Consider the following 18,534-nt stretch of genomic DNA (forward strand, 5'->3'; position numbering starts at 1 on the left):
AAGAGTTGCCTGAAGTCACCACCCAAAGTCTCTGTTCACTGAATAATAGTCCTAAGTGTGAGGTTCAGAATCTTGTTCAGGAAATCAGACCAGAAGAAAAACAGCAACAACTGGCTCTGAAGTTTCCTGGAGATAAAAATGCCAGCTCTGATGAGGCGCGGCCACATGTAATTCTGCCTGACAACCGTGTGACATGCGAGGCCCTGGCATGCCAAGGCACACACACGCAGCAGCTGCATGCTAAAAGCAGTGACACAGTGGTCACACCAGGCCCCCAAAGCACTGAGCTGGGCGTCTCGTGCTCGATGGCCTTTGGTCAATTCCACTTTTCCTTGTTTCCTCTCCTCCCCTCCTTTTCCTCCTCCCCATCATATCCCAGCTCTTTCCGAAGGATTTAATTCCTGTAACTATTTCGTAGGGAGAAAGGGCTTTACTTGGCGACTTTTGGTTTACAGGATCGTTGGTGAACAATCAGTCTGTCTGGCAGGAAGGTACGCCCACAAATATTACAGGGAACCAACTGGCTCTGGGCACTTGTCCAAGCAGCTTCGTTTAAGGCATCAAGATCATAGAAACCCTTGGCTGAAAAGTTAAAGAAAAACAGAGGAGAAAAAAAGAAGAACAAAAAATAAAAGAAAAAGAAAATGGGAAAATGGATCAGTTTTCATTCTGGAGAACCATGCTCTACTTTTTATGGAAAGTATTTTCAGGAAATACCTGTTGACTGAGGCTTTTAAACAAATCATATTACTTTTGCCAAAAAAAAAAAAGTGCTGCTCAGTCTTTTAAGGGTTGAGAACCGTTAGCTCTGAACTAGAGGTTTTTCAGTCCTCAGATTTTAAAAAGGGGAAGACATTGTTTTATGTGTTGTGATATGCATTCTTCACTAATTATTAACATCTTTGCTTACACATTATTATCTTGCAAATATAACTTTTGGCTTTCTTTCAGTTGACTCTAAATATAAGCTTACAAAAGGAAAAGAACATTTATTTGTATTTTCTTCTTCTGTAATCCTTCAGTGGAATGTTTTTAGAGGACATAACCGACAGTTGAGAGTGAATTTAAGATGAATTATATCCTAAAACTTTATCATCTCTTTATGGCCGTAAACTCAGAGATTCTTTAAGTAATTAAAGTGAAGAATGCAAACAGAATAGTTCATCTGACGAAAAAAAGCGTCCTTAAGAAAACAACAAAGGCAGCTGAGAGATATATAATCTCCATTGGCAGAGCACAGGAAAAAAGGCATATGGGTTTATTTTAGAGAAACAGTGTGGGATTTAACTTTAATAAAACTTATTTAAATAGAATGGCTTTAGTACATTAAATTGACTATGTCTTAGAATTTCCCAAAATAGGCCCCCCAAAATGTAGCCAGGCATGCAAAAATATATCACATAGTTTAAAAAACATTATTTTCACAGCATATATTTCCTCATTAAAGCCCAGGCAATTCTCATATGACTTCTGTCTAGTGGTTCACACAAACATAGCAAACCTTAGATTCTTTAACAAGCTTACTCATGTTCTTTTTCTTTTATTTTTTTCTCCGTGGGAAGTTAAACTCCAGCACAACAGGACAACCTAGTATTTCTCCCTTGGATAAAGGAAGTGTCACTTTCCATGCAGGATATGAATGTATATTTTGAGTGCTTTAAAAACAGTTAAAAAAGGAATGGCACTGACTTTCTCCTTACTCATATGAGTTTTAATATGGACTCAAAAATTCCAGAGTATTCACTGATTCTCAGTTGAAGGTGATTCATCACATTTCTGAAAGTTTTAGCGCTTGTACTTTGGATCTGGAGGAAGGGCTATTTGAGTCCTATGACTACAGTAAGTCCATGGGATGGAAACATTCATGGGAATTCTCTTTGCCTAGAGAGGAAGGGCAACTTCTGAAATAACAAAAGCATGGAGCCAAGAGAAAAACTGTAGAAAGTGCAATTATAGGACCCGACTTTTCCATCTGTAGCCAATAACAGAATGGCGAACACTCCAGGGCTTCCAAACCAGTCATTTCTCTCACCTCTTCTAGAATTGTGATAAGCATGCTCAAGCAGAGAAAGTGATAAAGATCAGAAGTGAAGGAAATAGATTTTTGACACCAAATGAGAAATGATGGGAAGACAGTCTCAAAGAGGTGAACAATTTCTTTGTGAGCAAATGCTCTAATTTCAGCAGATGGATATTTTCATCTTGAGCTCTTTTCCCACCTTCATGCAGAGTCTTCCTTTAGGCAAGGACTGTGAATAGTTAGGTTCTAGCAGCCTTTAGAACTTTATCATGACAATCTAGATTCCACTCTGTGGGTTGTTAAAAAAAAAGTCTCTTTGGGTCACATCTCTAACAAGAGTGCTTAGGGCTAACTGATACTAAATGACCTCCAAGGTACCTTCTGGACATGTACATCTATGGTTACATAAAGAAAATCAATTAATTGAATGATTCTCTTAAAACCAAGAATAGTTTTCCTTTGAGGGGAACCAGGAGATCAACTGAGAAAATGACAATGGCAGATGATGAGCAAGTCTGAGCTTGTATGGCAAACACACTCTCTGAACTACTTCTTTCTCACCCTAAATGAGTAAGCATAAGGCTCTGTAATGCAACCACACATGGCAGTTTATGAAGTTCCAGTGTCATATAGCCTGTGCAGTGTTTTACAAAGTATTCATTGCAAAATTTTTAAAATCTGGACATTTCATATAGAAGTCTAGATTTCCAGTTTCTTTTGTATTATTGAAAGATACATCACAGTAAATTTAAGTAAATTTAAATTTCTTAAGTGTAACACCAGCTGGAACTGGGTAGCAGCTGTCTCCTTTAGAAAGGCAGTGTTGGGCTTCCCTGGTGGCGCAATGGTTGAGTCCACCTGCCGATGCAGGGGACACGGGTTCTTGCCCCGGTCCGGGAAGATCCCACATGCCGCGGAGCAGCTGGGCCCGTGAGCCATGGCCGTTGAGCCTGCGCGTCCGGAGCCTGTGTTCCGCAACGGGAGAGGCCACAACAGTGAGAGGCCCACGTACCGTAAAAAAAAAAAAAAAAAAAAGAAAGAAAGACAGTGCTCTCCCGCTCATAGTCCCCACCTTCCCTTTTTCCAAACATGGACAAATTTATTCAATTGTGTATCCTGACTAGCAGACCCTATAAGCATTTCACTTTGGTACCCCCACTCTTTGAACACTAAAACACATTCATATTTGAAAACATGTTTCCAGATGTCCCCAAAGGTTTTTTAGGCTACAAAGTTTTAAAGATTTGTGTTTGATAATATATGAAAGTAACTTTGGGGAAATATAGCAAATACCAGTGAGTCCCTCTCCTTGTACGGTTTGCCAGGATATAGTATCTTTATGTCTCAGCATCTGAAGACAACAATTTGGTCAGGTATTCTGGAACTGTTTTTTTCTATTTGTCTATAGCCAAGACAGTAAATGTTGCTGATTTCAGTTACTTGAACAAGTAATAAAAGAATACCCCTACTCTTTTAAATTTAGAGAGAAAAGTCTTCCCTTATACACTCAAGTCTTTTCTTCCAAAAACTTACCAGTAATGGTCTTGACTTCTGGCTTTTTCGGTTCTGGTCTCCTTAGCTCTTTAGGCAACAAGTTGTTTTCAATATGCCATTTTTTCAGACATTGTGGCTCATGGATGAAAATTGATTTTGTTCCATATTCACGACCACAGATGTAGCAAACAACTGTTGGTGGATGCCTTATCATTGTTGGCTGCAAGTAATACAAAATATCTGTTAGATAAAGTTCAGGTTTGGAAATTATACTTTTAAATTTTAATACATTTAAATTAGCTAGAAAAATCAGTAAAACTTTAAAAAGTCTAACCATTCTGGTGAGTTTAACCTTTTTTGGCAGTTAAGAGAATAAACTATACTACCTGAGTGATTGAGGTGGGGGGTAAGGATGTTGGTTTGGGAGGAGGACAGGAAATGAAGAAGAGCTAACCAGAATTTTACATATTGGTACTTTATAAAAGGTATTTTCTCATTGAATAAATAGTGATTGATTGTCTTCTGACTATTCTCCACGCTGGGAGAATACAAAGATAAATCAGGTATGAATCATCCTCTCAGTACATCAATATGTCTGAGGAATAAAGTAATTAATGTCCTAACTGGCACAGAGAGAGTTTTTAACAGACACTGTTGTGCCCTCTCGCATTCCTTCATGTATAAACTTTCTGCTGCACCTGCAAGTCTCTGCCTTTTTTGATCTGCTGTAGACTCCGCTTATAGGCAGGACAACTAATCAATTACACATGGGAGTTGGTGGATAAAGACCCAGCTTGCTCACTTAGGCTGTTTCCATACAGTCCTCCAGAAGTCCCTAGTGGGACTGTATCACAGTTACTCATTAACACACTATGTAGACTTCCTTCTTTTCCCTGTCTCTCCTCCCACTACTTTTATTGGGGTTCCTGGGATCACCTCCCCTCAGACTACTTGAACTCAAATCCTTTTCTTAACATTTGTTTCTGGGAGAACCATATCTAAGGAAGAGTTAAGGATATAACCCTTCTGTCTAGGATATAGAACATTACAAGAAACATTTCTCCCACCTAAACAATGGGAACAAATCAGATAGCCTGCAGAAACATAATTTTTGAGCCTATTAGATACTCAAAGTTGCAAGGTAAACTAATGAACTAAAAGGACTGCCTCAGTTTGAGGGTGGATCAGCAGAAACAAGAGAACAACTCCCACCCTCCAACTTTACATGAATTAGAAACAACATTTGTCTGCCACGGAGATAAGGGCAGGACAGCTGAGTGTGAACCATTCAGAGGTGCGGCATACCATTCAGAGGTGCAGTAGGTCCTGTCTATAGAAACTTTCCCACCCACTGGGTCTTGCACCTAGTAACAGAGGGTGAAAGTCCAACACTGGAGAGAGTCAGGAGCATTGAGATCAACGCTCACCAATTCAGGAACACAGGGCCTGCCTAAATGTGACAGTAAAGCTGGAGAATTAGGCCATGTGCTAGTCCCAGATAAGAGCAGTATACTGCTGGGGGGGCTTGGGAGCACTAAGAGGGAACCCCCCTCTGTTGCAGGCATGTAGAGTCCACAGGAGTCTAAAGGTGTAGTAGAAGAGCCAGGAGGAGACCTTTGGCTCCAGGCCTTACACTAAGTACAAAGCATGGGCAGTTTACCATGGAGGAACTTAAAGCCTATAATGCATTGAACATAACTAAAAATGACATATCTGAGAAGCTCAGAGAAATCCGAGCAAGATAAATAAAGAAACAGAACTAGATATATACTAGTAAAACTGCTAAGAACCAAAGATAAGCTTGAAAGCTCTCAAACAGAAAGAATACATACAAGGGAATAAGGAAACGATAAGAATTTCAGGTGACTTCTCATCAGGAAAAAAATAATGAAGAACAGGAAACAAGAGGATGACATTTTTAAAATTCTTAAAGGGAAAAATTATCAAGTCATTTCAAAATTCCATAGTCAGTAAAAATACCTTTCAAAAATGAAGGTGAAATAAAGACTTTTTTTTTTTTTTTTTTGGCTGCACCTTGTGGCATGCGGAACTTCCCTGACCAGGGATCCAACCCATGTCCCCTGCAGTGGAAGCACAGAGTCTTAACCACTGGACCACCAGGGAAGTCCTAAAGACGTCTTTATCTACACAAAAGGTGAAAGAATTTCCTCAGCAGAGTTGATTTACAAGAAATGTTAAAAGACATTATAAATGCTGAAGGAAAATATCAGCTAGAAAGCTGGTTCTGCAAGAAGGAATGGAAAAACACTATAAAATGCAAATAGGTCAAAAATTAAAACACTCTTTTAAAAAATGTTTCTAATTTTTGTACATATATATGACAAAATCACTTTAGACCATGGGCTCTTTAAAGAAAAATAATAACAAAAGAAAATGGAGTTTATATTCTCTAATATGTAAAGTTATAGTAAACAAGAGCATAAGTTGTAGGGACTAAAAAGTGGAAATAGATTGTCATAGAATTCTTAGAGTTTTTTGAAGTAATTTTTAAACATAGAATGTGATGTGCTAAAGATGCATGTTTTAGCCTCTATAATAACCACTAAAGTACAAAGTCATGCCAAGAGGAATAAATAAAGTCAATGAGAAGAGAGAATATTTTTAAAAAATTGATGAGTTAACCATCCCCCAAAGAAAGATAGGAAAAGAGGAACAGAGGATTAAAAGAAAAGGCAGGGAGAGGACCTTCAAGATGGTGGAGGAGTATGACATGGAGATCACCTTCCTCCCCACAAATACATCAAAAACACATCTACATGTGGAACAACTCCTACAGAACACCTACTGAACGCTGGCAGAAGAAATCAGACTTCCCCAAAGGCAAGAAGCTCCCCACGTACATGGTTGTGTGGCTGACAGGGTCTTGGTACTCTGGCCAGGTGTCAGGCCTGAGCCTCTGAGGTGGGGAAGCCAAGTTCAGGACATTGGTCCACCAGAGACCTCCCAGCCCCTTGTAATGTCAATCGGCGAGAGCTCTCCCAGAGATCTCTATCTCAATGCTAAGACCCAGCTTTACTCAATGACCAGAAAGCTCCAGTGCTGGACACCCCATGCCAAACAACTAGCAAGACAGGAACACAACCCAACTCATTAGCAGAGAGGCTGCCTAAAATCATAATAAGTTCACAGACAGCCTAAAACACACCACCGGACGTGGTCTTGCCTACCAGAAAGACAAGATCCAGCCTCATCCAGCAGAACACATGCACCAGTCCCCTTCACCAGGAAGCCTACAAAACCCACTGAACCAACCTTATCCCCTGGGAGCAGACATCAAAAACAAGGGGAACTATGAACCTATAGCATGTGAAAAGGAGACCCCAAACACAGTAAGCAAAACAAAAAGAGAAGACAGAGAAACACAGAGCAGATGAAGGAGCAAGGCAAAAACCCACCAGACCAAACAAATGAAGAGGAAATAGGCAGTCTACCTGAAAAAGAATTCAGAGTAATGATAGTAAGGATGAGCCCAAATCTTGGAAATAGAATAGAGAAAATGTAAGAAATGTTTAACAAGGACCTAGAAGAACTAAAGAGCAAACAAGCAATGATGAACAACACAATAAATGAAATTTAGAATTCTCTAGAAGGAATCAGTAGCAGAATAACTGAGGAAGAAGAACGGATAAGTGACCTGGAAGATAAAATAGTGGAAATAACTACAACATGGCAGAATAAAGAAAAAAGAATGAAAAGAATTGAGGACAGTCTCAGTGATCTCTGGGACAACATTAAACACACATTCAAATTATAGGGGTCCCAGAAGAAGGAGAGAAAAAGAAAGGGACTGAGAAAATATTTGAAGAGACTATAGTTGAAAACTTCCGTAATATGGGAAAGAAAATAGTCAGTCAAGCCCAGGAAGCACAGAGAGTCCCATCCAGGATAAATCCAAGGAGAAACACGCAAAGACACATATTAATCAAGGTATAAAAAATTAAATACAAAGAAAAAATATTAAAAACAGCAAGGGAAAAACAACAAATAACACACAAGAGAACCCTCATAAGGTTAACAGCTGACCTTTCAGCAGAAACTCTGCAAGCCAGAAGCAAGTGGCAGGACATATTTAAAGTGATGAAAGGGAAAAATCTACAACCAAGGTGACTCTACCAAGCAAGGATCTCATTCAGATTCGATGGAGAAATGAAAATCTTTACAGAGGAGCAAAAGCTAAGAGAATTCAGCACCACCAAACTAGCTTTACAACAAATGCTAAAGGATCTTCTCCAGGCATGAAACACAAGAGAAGGAAAAGACCTACAAAAACAAACCCAAAACAATTAAGAAAATGGTAATAGGAACATACATTTGGATAATTACCTTAAGTGCAAATGGATTAAATGCTCCAACCAAAAGACATAGACTGGATGAATGGATACAAAAGCAAGACCAGTATATATGCTGTCTACAGGAGACCCACTTCAGACATAGGGACACATACAGACTGAAAGTGAGGGGATGGAAAAAGATATTCCATGCAAATGGAAATCAAAAGAAAGCGGAAATAACAATCCTCATATCAAACAAAATAGACTTTAAAATAAAGACTATTACAAGAGACAAAGAAGGACACTACATGATGATCCAGGAATCAATTCAAGAAGAAGATATAACAATTGTAAATATTTATGCACCCAACATAGGAGCACCTCCATACATAAGGCAAATGCTAACAGCCATAAAAGGGGAAATGAACAGTAACACAATCATAGTAGGGGACTCTAACACCCCACTTTCACCAATGGAAAGATCATCCAAAATGAAAATAAATAAGGAAACACAAGCTTCAAATGATATATTAACAAGATGGGTTTAATTGATATTTATAGGACATTCCATCCAAAAACAACAGAATACACTTTCTTCTCAAGTGCTCATGGAACATTCTCCAGGATAGATCATATCTTGGGTCACAAATCAAGCCTTGGTAAATTTAAGAACACTGAAATTGTATCAAGTATCTTTTCCGACCACAGTGCTATGAGACTAGATATAAATTACAGGAAAAAAAAACTGTAAAAAATACAAACACATGGAGGCTAACCAATACACTACTAAAAAACAAGAGATCACTGAAGAAATCAAAGAGGAAATAAAAAAATATCTACAAACAAATGACAATGAAAACACAATGGCTCAAAACCTGTGATGGGATGCAGCAAAAGCAGTTATAAGAGGGAAGTTTATAGCAATACAATCCCACCTCAAGAAACAAGAAGCATCTCAAATAAACAACCTAATCTTACACCTAAAGCAATTAGAGAAAGAAGAACAAAAACTCCCCAAAGTTAGCAGAAGGAAAGAAATCATTAAGATCAGATCAGAAATAAATGAAAAAGAAATGAAGGAAATGATAGCAAAGATCAATAAAACTAAAATCTGGTTTTTGAGGACATAAAAAAAATTGATAAACCATTAGTCAGGCTCACTGAGAAAAAAAGGGAAAAGACTTAAATCAATAGAATTAGAAATGAAAAAGGAGAAACAACAACTGACAGTGCAGAAATACAAAGGTTCATGAGAGAAAACTACAAGCAACTGTATGCCAATAAAGTGGAAAACCTGGAAGAAATGGACAAATTCTTAGAAAAGCACAACCTTCTAAGACTGAACCAGGAAGAAATAGAAAATATAAACAGACAAATCAAAAGCAGTGAAATTGAAACTGTGGTTAAAAATCTTCCAACAAACAAAAGCCCAGGACCAGATGGCTTCACAGGCAACTTCTATCAAACATTTAGAGAAGAGCTAACACCTATCTTTCTCAAATTCTTCCAAAAGTTTGGAGGAACACTCCCAAACTCATTCTACGAGGCCACCATTATCCTGATACCAAACCAGACAAAGATGTCACAAAAAATGAAAACTACAAGCCAATATCTCTGATGAGCATAGATGCAAAAATCCTCAAAAAATACTAGCAAACAGAATCCAACAGACATTAAAAGGATCATACACCATGATCAAGTGGGGTTTATTCCAGGAATGCAAGGATTCTTCAATATATGCAAATCAATCAGTGAGATACACCATATAGACAAACAGAAGAATAAAAACTACAATATCATCTCAATAGATGCAGAAAAAGCATTCAACAAAATTCAACACCCATTTATGATAAAAACTCTACAGAAAGTAGGCATAGAGGGAACTTACCTCAACATAATAAAAGCCATATATGACAAACCCACAGCCAACATTGTTCTCAAAGGTGAAAACTGAAACCATTTTCCCTAAGATCAAGAGCAAGACAAGGTTACCTACCCTCACCAGTATTATTCAACATAGTTTTGAAACTTTTAGCCAGAGCAATCAGAGAAGAAAAAGAAATAAAAGGAATCCAAATCGGTAAAGAAGAAGTAAAGCAGTCACTGTTTGCAGATGACATGATACCATACACAGAGAATCCTGAAGATGCTACCAGAAAACTACTAGAGCTAATCAGTGAACTTGGTAAAGTAACAGGACACAGAATTAATGCACAGAAATCTCTTGCCTTCCTATACACTATTTGAAAGAGAAATTAAGGAAACACTCCCATTTACCATTGCAACAAAAAGAATAAAATACCTAGGAAAAAACCTACCTAAGGAGACAAAAGACCTGTATGCAGAAAACTATAAGACACTGATGAAAGAAATTAGAGATGATACAAACAGATAGAGAGATATACCATGTTCTTGGATTGGAAGATTCAACATTGTGAAAATGACTATACTACCCAAAGCAATCTACAGATTCAACACAATCCCTATCAAATTACCAATGGCATTTTTCACAGAAGTAGAACAAAAAATTGCACAATTTGTATGGAAACACAAAAGACCCCGAATAGCCATGCAATCTTGAGAAAGAAAAACTGAGCTGCAGGAACCAGGCTCCCTGACTTCAGACTATACTTCAAAGCTACAATAATCACGACAGTATAGTACTGGCACAAAAACAGAAATATCGACCAATGGAACAGGATATAAAGCCCAAAGATCAACCATGCACATATGGTCACCTTATCTTACTACAAAATTATTGTAGTAAGCGAAGTAAGTCAGAAAGAGAAAGACAAATACCATTCAAAATGGCCATCATTAAAAAGCCTACAAATACAACAATGGAGAAAAGACAGTCTCTTCGATAAGTGGTGCTGGGAAAACTGGACAGCTACATGTAAGAGAATGAAATTAGAACACTCCCTAACACCATACACAAAAATAAACTTAAAATGGATTAAAGACCTAAGTGTAAGGCCAGGTACTATAAAACTCTGAGAGGAAAGCATAGGCAGAACACTCTATGGCATAAATCACAGCAAGATCCGTTTTGACCCACCTCCTAGAGAAATGGAAATACAAAACAAAAATAAACAAATGGGACCTACTGAAACTTAAAAGCTTTGGAACAGCAAAGGAAACCATACAAGACAAAAAGACAACCCTTAGAATGGGAGAAAATATTTGCTAATGAAGCAACTGACAAAGGATTAATCTACAAAATATACAAGCAGCACATGCAGCTCAATACCAAAAAAACAAACAACCCAATCCAAAAATGGGCAGACGACCTAAATAGACATTTCTCCAAAGAAGATATACAGATTGCCAACAAACACATGAAAGGATGCTCAACATCACTAATCATTAGAGAAATGCAAATCAAAACTACAACATGGTATCACCTCACATCGGTCAGAATGGCCATCATCAAAAAATCTACAAACAATAAATTCTGGAGAGGGTGTGGAGAAAAGGGAACCCTCTTGCACTGTTGGTGGGAATGTAAATTGATAGAGTCGCTATGGAGAACAGTATGGATGTTCCTTAAAAAGCTAAAAATACAACTACCATATGACCCAGCAATCCCACTAGTGGGCATATTCCCTGAAAAAAACATAATTCAAAAAGCGTCATGTACTACAATGTTCATTACAGCTCTATTTACAATAGCCAGGACATGGTAGCAACCTAAGTATCCACTGACAGATGCATGGATAAAGAAGATGTGGCACATATATACAATGGAATATTACTCAGCCATAAAAAGAAACGAAATTGAGTTATTTGTAGTGAAGTGGATGGACCTAGAGTCTGTCATACAGAGTGAAGTAAGTCAGAAAGAGAAAAACAAATACCATATGCTAACACATATATATGGAATCTAAAAAAAAAAAAAAAAAAGATAAAAAAATTTTCGAAAAAAAAAAAAAAAAAAAAAAAAAAAAATTTTCGGAAGAACCTAGGGGGCAGGACAAGAATAAAGACGCTGATGTAGAGAATGGACTTGAGGACACGAGGAGGGGGAAGGGTGATCTGGAATGAAGTGAGAGAGTGGAATGGACATATATACACTACCAAATGTAAAATAGATAGCTAGTGGGAAGTAGCCACATAGTGTAGGGAGGTCAGCTCAGTGCTTTGTGTCCACCTAGAGGGGTGGGATAGGGAGGGTGGGAGGTAGACGCAAGAGGGAGTGTGTATGGGGATATATGTATATGTATAGCTGACTCACTTTGTTATACAGCAGAAACTAACACACCATTGTAAAGCAATTATACTCCAATAAAGATGTTAAAAAAATAAAACCCCACATGAGGTACCACACCTTACACCATTCAAAATGGCCATCATTAAAAAGTCTACAAATAACAAATGCTGAAGAGGGTGTGGAGAATAGGAACCCTCCTACCCTGTTGGTGGGAAGGTAAATTGGTGCAGCCACTATGGAGAACAGTATGGAGGTTCCTCAAAAAACTAAAAATATAGTTGCCATATGATCCAGGAATCCCACTCCTGGTCATATATCCAGAAAAAAAACTCCATAATTTGAAAAGATACATGCACAGTTATGTTCATAACAGCACTATTTTCAATAGCCAAGACACAGAAACTACCTTAATGTCCATCAACAGAAGAATGGATAAAGAAGACGTGGTATATATATATATACATACATATATATATATATATATATATATATATATATATATATATACACACACACACATGCATGTGTGAGCGTGCACACACACACACACACAATGGAATATTACTCAGCCATAAAGAAGAATGAAATAATGCCATTTGCAGCAACATGGATGGACCTAGAGATTATTGTAGTAAGCGAAGTAAGTCAGAAAGAGAAAGACAAATACCATATGATATCACTTATATGTGGAATCTAAAATACAACACAAATGACCATATCTACGAGACAGAAACAGACTCACAGACATAGAGAACAGACTTGTGTTTGCCAAGGGGGAGAGGGGGTAGAGGAGGGAAGGGTTGGGAGTTTGGGATTAGCAGATGCAAATTATTATATATAGGATGGATAAACAGCAAGGTCCTGCTGTATAACACACTATATTCAGTATCCTTTGATAAACCATAGTGGAAAAGGATATGAAAAATAATATATATATGTATAACTAAATCACTTAGCCATACAGCAGACATTAACACACTATAAATCAACTATACTTCAATACAATTTTTAAAAATAAAATAAAAATAAAACTGAAAAAAATTTAAAAATTTTAAAAAAGAAAAATAAAGGCTGGAGGAACAGGTATGATTAAAACACCAAGGTGTTAGACTTTATTCTATGTATATTTATAATTGGGGTAAATATAAATGGACCAAAGAACACAATTAAAAGGCATGGATTGACAGACTAGATAAAAAAAAAAGCAAGACCCAATTATATGTTGCTTATAAGAGACACATTTTATGAACATAAAGACACAAACTGATTACAAGTAAAAGGAAGGGAAAAAATTCATATAAACATGAAGCCAAAGAAAATAGTATGGCTATATTATTAAAATGTAATTAAATTCAGAGGTTGGAAACGTTTCTTCCAGTTGTGAAGATCAGGGAAAGCTTTAAGGAGGTAGCATTTGAAGAATGGGTAAAATTTAGATCACAAGGGCTGGGAAGGATGGAGAAAGAAAGATTTTGAAGGCTGAGCAAAGACAGCATGAGCAAAGCCCCATGGACAGGAATCTGAAGGTTAGTACAGAGAATAGCGAATAATTCAGCTTGCCTGATGCTCAGTGTAGCGCTGAGAACTAGAATCAAATAAGTAGGCAGTGGCCATGAATGGCAGTCTAAGATCTGGATTTTGTTTTGTAAGTGATAGGAAGCTGTCAGGCAGGGAAATAACCTATAACTTCACTGCAGGAAATTCTGTTTGGCTGTATATAAAAGGAGTAGCAGGGCAGCGTATCTTTGAGAGCTTGAGCATTCATGGCTCTGGGGTTAAGTAAATCATGGGTCCAAGAGAACACCAATGTTTTATTCTAAATAACAGGGAAGATGGTGATGTCACGTACAGAAAGGGAGAAATCTGGAAAGACAGGTTGGGGAAGGAGAAAAAAGGGATTCTGTTCTGGACCTGTTGAGTTTGATGTATTAGTAGAATTTAAACACAAATTAGTCCAGGCAAAATAAGAAACAGAGGCCTGTAATTCAGGATTAGTGGGATTCAGAACTGTTCGCACAGAAAAGAGGTTTAAAACCATAAAAATTCTAGAAAAGGCATATATAGAGAGTGTATGGAGAAAAATTCCCAGGAGAATATCTACAATAAGGAGATCGAGCAAGAGAAATTGCAGCCTAAAAAGATAAAGGTTCAAGTTTGAAGTTAAAGAAACTTGGGCATGGAGAAAAAAAGACTCCCTTCAGAATTCTGGAAACACTTCTGGTTCCAGAAAGTCGGTGCCATCAACTCTGTCAAATGCTACAGAGAGTAATGGGTGGCTGAGGAAGGCAGGTAGATCTGGTTACCAGTAGGTTATAAGCCAGTGACTTTGGATAGTTTAGTTCCAAAGGAGTAATAAGAATAAAAACTAAATTGTTAGGAGTTAAAGATTAGGTCAAGAAGAAGAGGAATACACTTTCCAAAAGTTTGCATAAAGAAAATTTGAGAGATAAGTAGAGTTAAGAAAGATTTGTTTTTTTTTTGCTGTTTTGGGGATAGGAGTGTTTGGGATGGAGAATAAGAAACCGTAGGCCTGGGAATTCCCAGGCAGTCCAGTGGTTAGGACTCCGAGCCTCCACTGCTGAGGGCCTGGGTTCAATCCCTGGCTGGGGAACTAAGATAATAGAAAAGGGATAATCAATAGAAAAGGTCTCTGAGGAGGCAAGAGAAGATGGGGTCAAGGGTGTAACTGGAAATGGGAAGGGGAAAAGGAAGAAAAATAAAATAGGTGGAGTTAGAGAAAGATTATTGTAGAGAAGCGAGGCGCTAGTGAAGCTAATATAAAATGAATTTAGTCTTCTAAGTATGAGGCAAAGTGATCTTTAGAGAATGAAGAGATTCTGATTCTGGGAAATAGAATAGTGAAAAATACTGGGATTAAGCACTGTGGGAAATAGTGATTCAATTAGGGAAGAATACTCACAGAATAGTGGAAAAGGCCCAGTTAAGTTGAGCTGCAAGAAATTGCAGTGGAATTAAATGAACTTTTTCAATATTTCTGAAGTAGCACTGGGGTGGCATGAAAGCAGAACCAAATTAAGTTGGTCGTGTGGTCTCCACTGGGGAAATAAAACATGGTGAAATGTGTGCATGCTTTAGAATCAGCTTGCTTTTAACTAAGACTCTTAGGGGTTACATCTGCAGTGGAAAAAGCACAGGGCAAGATCAAAATCAGAAGGAAACAGTTTTATGACTTCTGCATGCCCGAACAGAAATAACAGATTCTAGATGAGTAAATCCACATTTAATGCAGACCAAGCAAAATGGAAAGAGGAGTTCCTTCCGGGATGAGCCAAGTCTTTAAAAAAGCACATTGTTTGAGGAAAAATACTTTTATTCTATTTTTCTATACTGACCTATGTCAATATACCACCTTAATCAAAAAAATGAAATAGTTCTTTATCTTTCCTTCTTATTAGCCATGTAGCAATGTCTAACACTTGAAAAGTGACTTTATAAATATTTAGGGAATTCAAGACCTAAGAGAAAGAGTAAAGCAGAAGTAATAATCTTCAAAGTATCCAAAAGTTCCTTCTTATTTTTCTATGTTTATTTACTTGAAAGATTAATTAGATGCAGGTTTTTGAAGTTTGAAAATAAGAAGTTATTCTTTTTACTTTGAGAATAATGAATTTCTTAAAACTCCATATGGAAAGTATGAGCCAAATGTAGGATTTAACCAAGCATGTAAGCAAAATAATTTGTATGGGTCATAAATGAAGACATTCATGTCACATTGTCATAAGGCTTCTTCTGGAAGGAAAAATTAGAAGAAAATAGGCAGACACAGAGGCTAGAAGACAGGCACAAAATAACTTACAGGGATGTGGGAGAAAATTAATACCATAAAAAGGCTAAGATATTCTATATTATATTTTCCAAAGCCTGCCCCATGCTCTATATTTGTGGGTGAACTGCAGTTGAACTTGCAACATATTCCATATTCTTAGGTTTTGAGCATCTCGCTCCTAAGCCACGCTCTAGGGAAATGCAAGCAACCCAGACACACAGCTGAAGAGAAAAATGCATCCCCATGGGTCTGAACAGAGATAAGAGAACCTCTTTTATTGTTCATTAATTTCACAACTGTCAGTCTGAAACTTCCAGAGAAAGCTGAACAGTCTCCAACTTGTGGTTACGGCCACTGCCAAGGTTTTACTCTTTAGCCTTTTCAGTGTTTTCAGATGGAAGTGGATGAGTGGGGGATGGAGAGGAGGAACAGGAAGAAGAGACCATATTCCAGGTGGAAAGGGTAGACGGCTGCTTCTTGGCTAGTGTGCTACTGGGACTCGCATAACTGAGCAAGGCAGGGTGGCAGAAGGTGTGCCCAGGGGGCTTGTCTACACGGGGCCTGCCAGGGCAAGCCGACTCCAGGAAGTGTAATCAAAGGAGGGCAAAGAGGAAGCCAGTCAGTCTAAAGTTTCTGCAAAGCAAAGGATTAGATCAACAGTTCTGATCTACATAAGCACTACATAAGCACTATTTCTGATGTGAACTGTTTTAGGGGGGCAGCTAAATGCCCCTACACAGCAAGTTTATTAGGGCCCATCACATTTTGCCCTTGTTCTTTCAGTTTCCTGGGAAAGTCTGTTGAGGTTGGATGTAGCCAGAGGCACTTGAACACTTCAGGGGAAGTTTTCATATGTGTATATTTCTTTCAAGTTGAATTCACTAACTTTCATATGTTTTCAATCATTTTTCTGGCCACCATTGGAAGTATTATTCTATTTTCCACACAGCATTTTTTTTTCTTTCTGTTAATGTCTCTTCTTTGTCAGGAATGCCTCATGTTCGATCTTTTAGGCCAGGACTGTGCAATGCAAAGGGAAGTGGACATTTAACAACTTTTCTCCTAAACAGTGTAGATGACCTGTCATCCATCCATTCTTTTTTACAATTTGTAATATCACCATTGAATCAAAGGGGAAAGAATAAGGACCAAGGAAAGAAGGTGGTTTAGTGGAGAACCTTAAGAGAGGTGTTGATTGAAGAGGAATGGACATAGTTCCAGAAAACCTAGACTAGGATACCTATTTCAAATAGCTTCACATAGCTTTTGATGACCTCCCTGAGTGCTCAGGCAGAAAGAAAACCACAGTGAACCACACAACTCAATAGGTGACAGAGCTTATAGAAGGAAGTATAGTAATTGGTCAGAAGGAAAAGATATTCCTATCATTAAATACTATTGCATGAACCTTAATGAAAGAGACATTAAAAACTAAAGTAGAAGTTATGACTAGTAGATTTGGTCATTTCTTACATTAATCCCACAATAAATACTAAGTAATAATAGTGTGAAATTATAGTTGTGTGATATTATTTATAGGAGACTTAGGAGAACATGCTCCAGTGATGTAGCTTTTGGGAGCTATGTTGTGAAATATTAATTAGTAATATATACGGAGCCATAAGCCCCTTTGAAAATATAATGGTTGCAATGGCCATCTCCTCAGAAAAATGCACATGTACAGAGAACTGTGGACATGATTTGGAATGATTGGGGGACTCCCTAAAACCCATCCATTAACCCCAGGAAGTGAGATATTGTGCCTTTAGTCAGAGCCAAACCTTTTCTTTCAAATAGATGCTCCTTTGTGTAAGGAGCCATTTGGCACCATTTAAATGCCTCTAAAAGTACTGAACTGAAGCCTGCAAGAACTTATAAAATATACCACCTCTGGCTTTAGGAAGATCTTAAGTTCTGCTTTGTGTAAAACAGCCCCTAATGTACCTGTTGTCTTGACTAAGTATTAATAGTTCCTTCTTTTACTCTCTAAAACGTCCCCGTTTCATCAATAAATTACACACTTTTGAAAAACATCAATCCATAACATATAAGCAATCAAGAGATGAAACAAAAACAGCAAACAAAAAAAAAGCTCAGAAATATTGAAGCTGGAATCCATATGGAGAAATATAGATTTATAAGAATGGCAATGAATCAATTTAAACACAGAACTAAGGTAAAATGACTATAGAAATTATGGTTAGGGAAGAGAATAGAAAAGCAACACACCTTGACAAATAAAAATACCTTACTTACAAAAATTGGCCACAGAAGGAGAGGTAGGTACAAGGATGTTAATGGTCCTAAATTCTCCACCTTTCATGGCAAACAGTCAATTAAAGCAGTATACAATTGAAATATAGAGTTAAAAAATTTTTTCATATTCTTTAATAATGTATCTTTGTTTCTTAGCATTAGTGGGTCCTTTAAAAACTAACATTCTTTTAGTGAAGAAATATTTTTCTGAAGTTCAGCAATATCATAAGTTTCACTTTGGTTTCTTTTTGTTGAATTCAAGTAAAATTAAATATATTACCTCTATCAATAATAACTTGAATGTGATGATCTCATTTCTATGAAAACCTGCATGTCTATTTATTTGTATGTTATTTACATAGATGTCTGGAATGATACTCACTAAGGTCAAACTAAGCTGGGGTAACTTATGCTAATTGTATACTTTTATAACAGCTTGAACTTTTGTAATGAACTTGTGTCATTTTTATAAGAA

The 18,534-nt window shown here is 37.4% G+C and overlaps 1 protein-coding gene across 2 annotated transcripts in view; it reads right to left on the bottom strand.

Annotated features, from left to right (window-relative positions):
• Positions 1–430: 430 nt before the first annotated feature.
• Positions 431–18,534, bottom strand: part of LOC307052835 (zinc finger protein 474-like) — a gene marked incomplete at both ends in the record, with an annotated part of 34,524 nt that continues 16,420 nt past the window's right edge. Inside the window, 2 exons of one of the 2 annotated variants that reach the window (XM_079703979.1) lie at positions 431–582; positions 3,554–3,734. In XM_079703979.1, the coding sequence (XP_079560105.1) occupies positions 431–582; positions 3,554–3,734 (333 nt within the window). Of the gene's footprint in view, positions 583–3,553; positions 3,755–18,534 lie in introns of both variants that reach the window. The other variant, XM_079703978.1, reaches the window with a different exon arrangement.

The sequence above is a fragment of the Hyperoodon ampullatus genome (genome assembly GCF_949752795.1).
Source record: "Hyperoodon ampullatus genome assembly, chromosome: 4".
NCBI classification, from domain to species: domain Eukaryota; kingdom Metazoa; phylum Chordata; class Mammalia; order Artiodactyla; family Ziphiidae; genus Hyperoodon; species Hyperoodon ampullatus.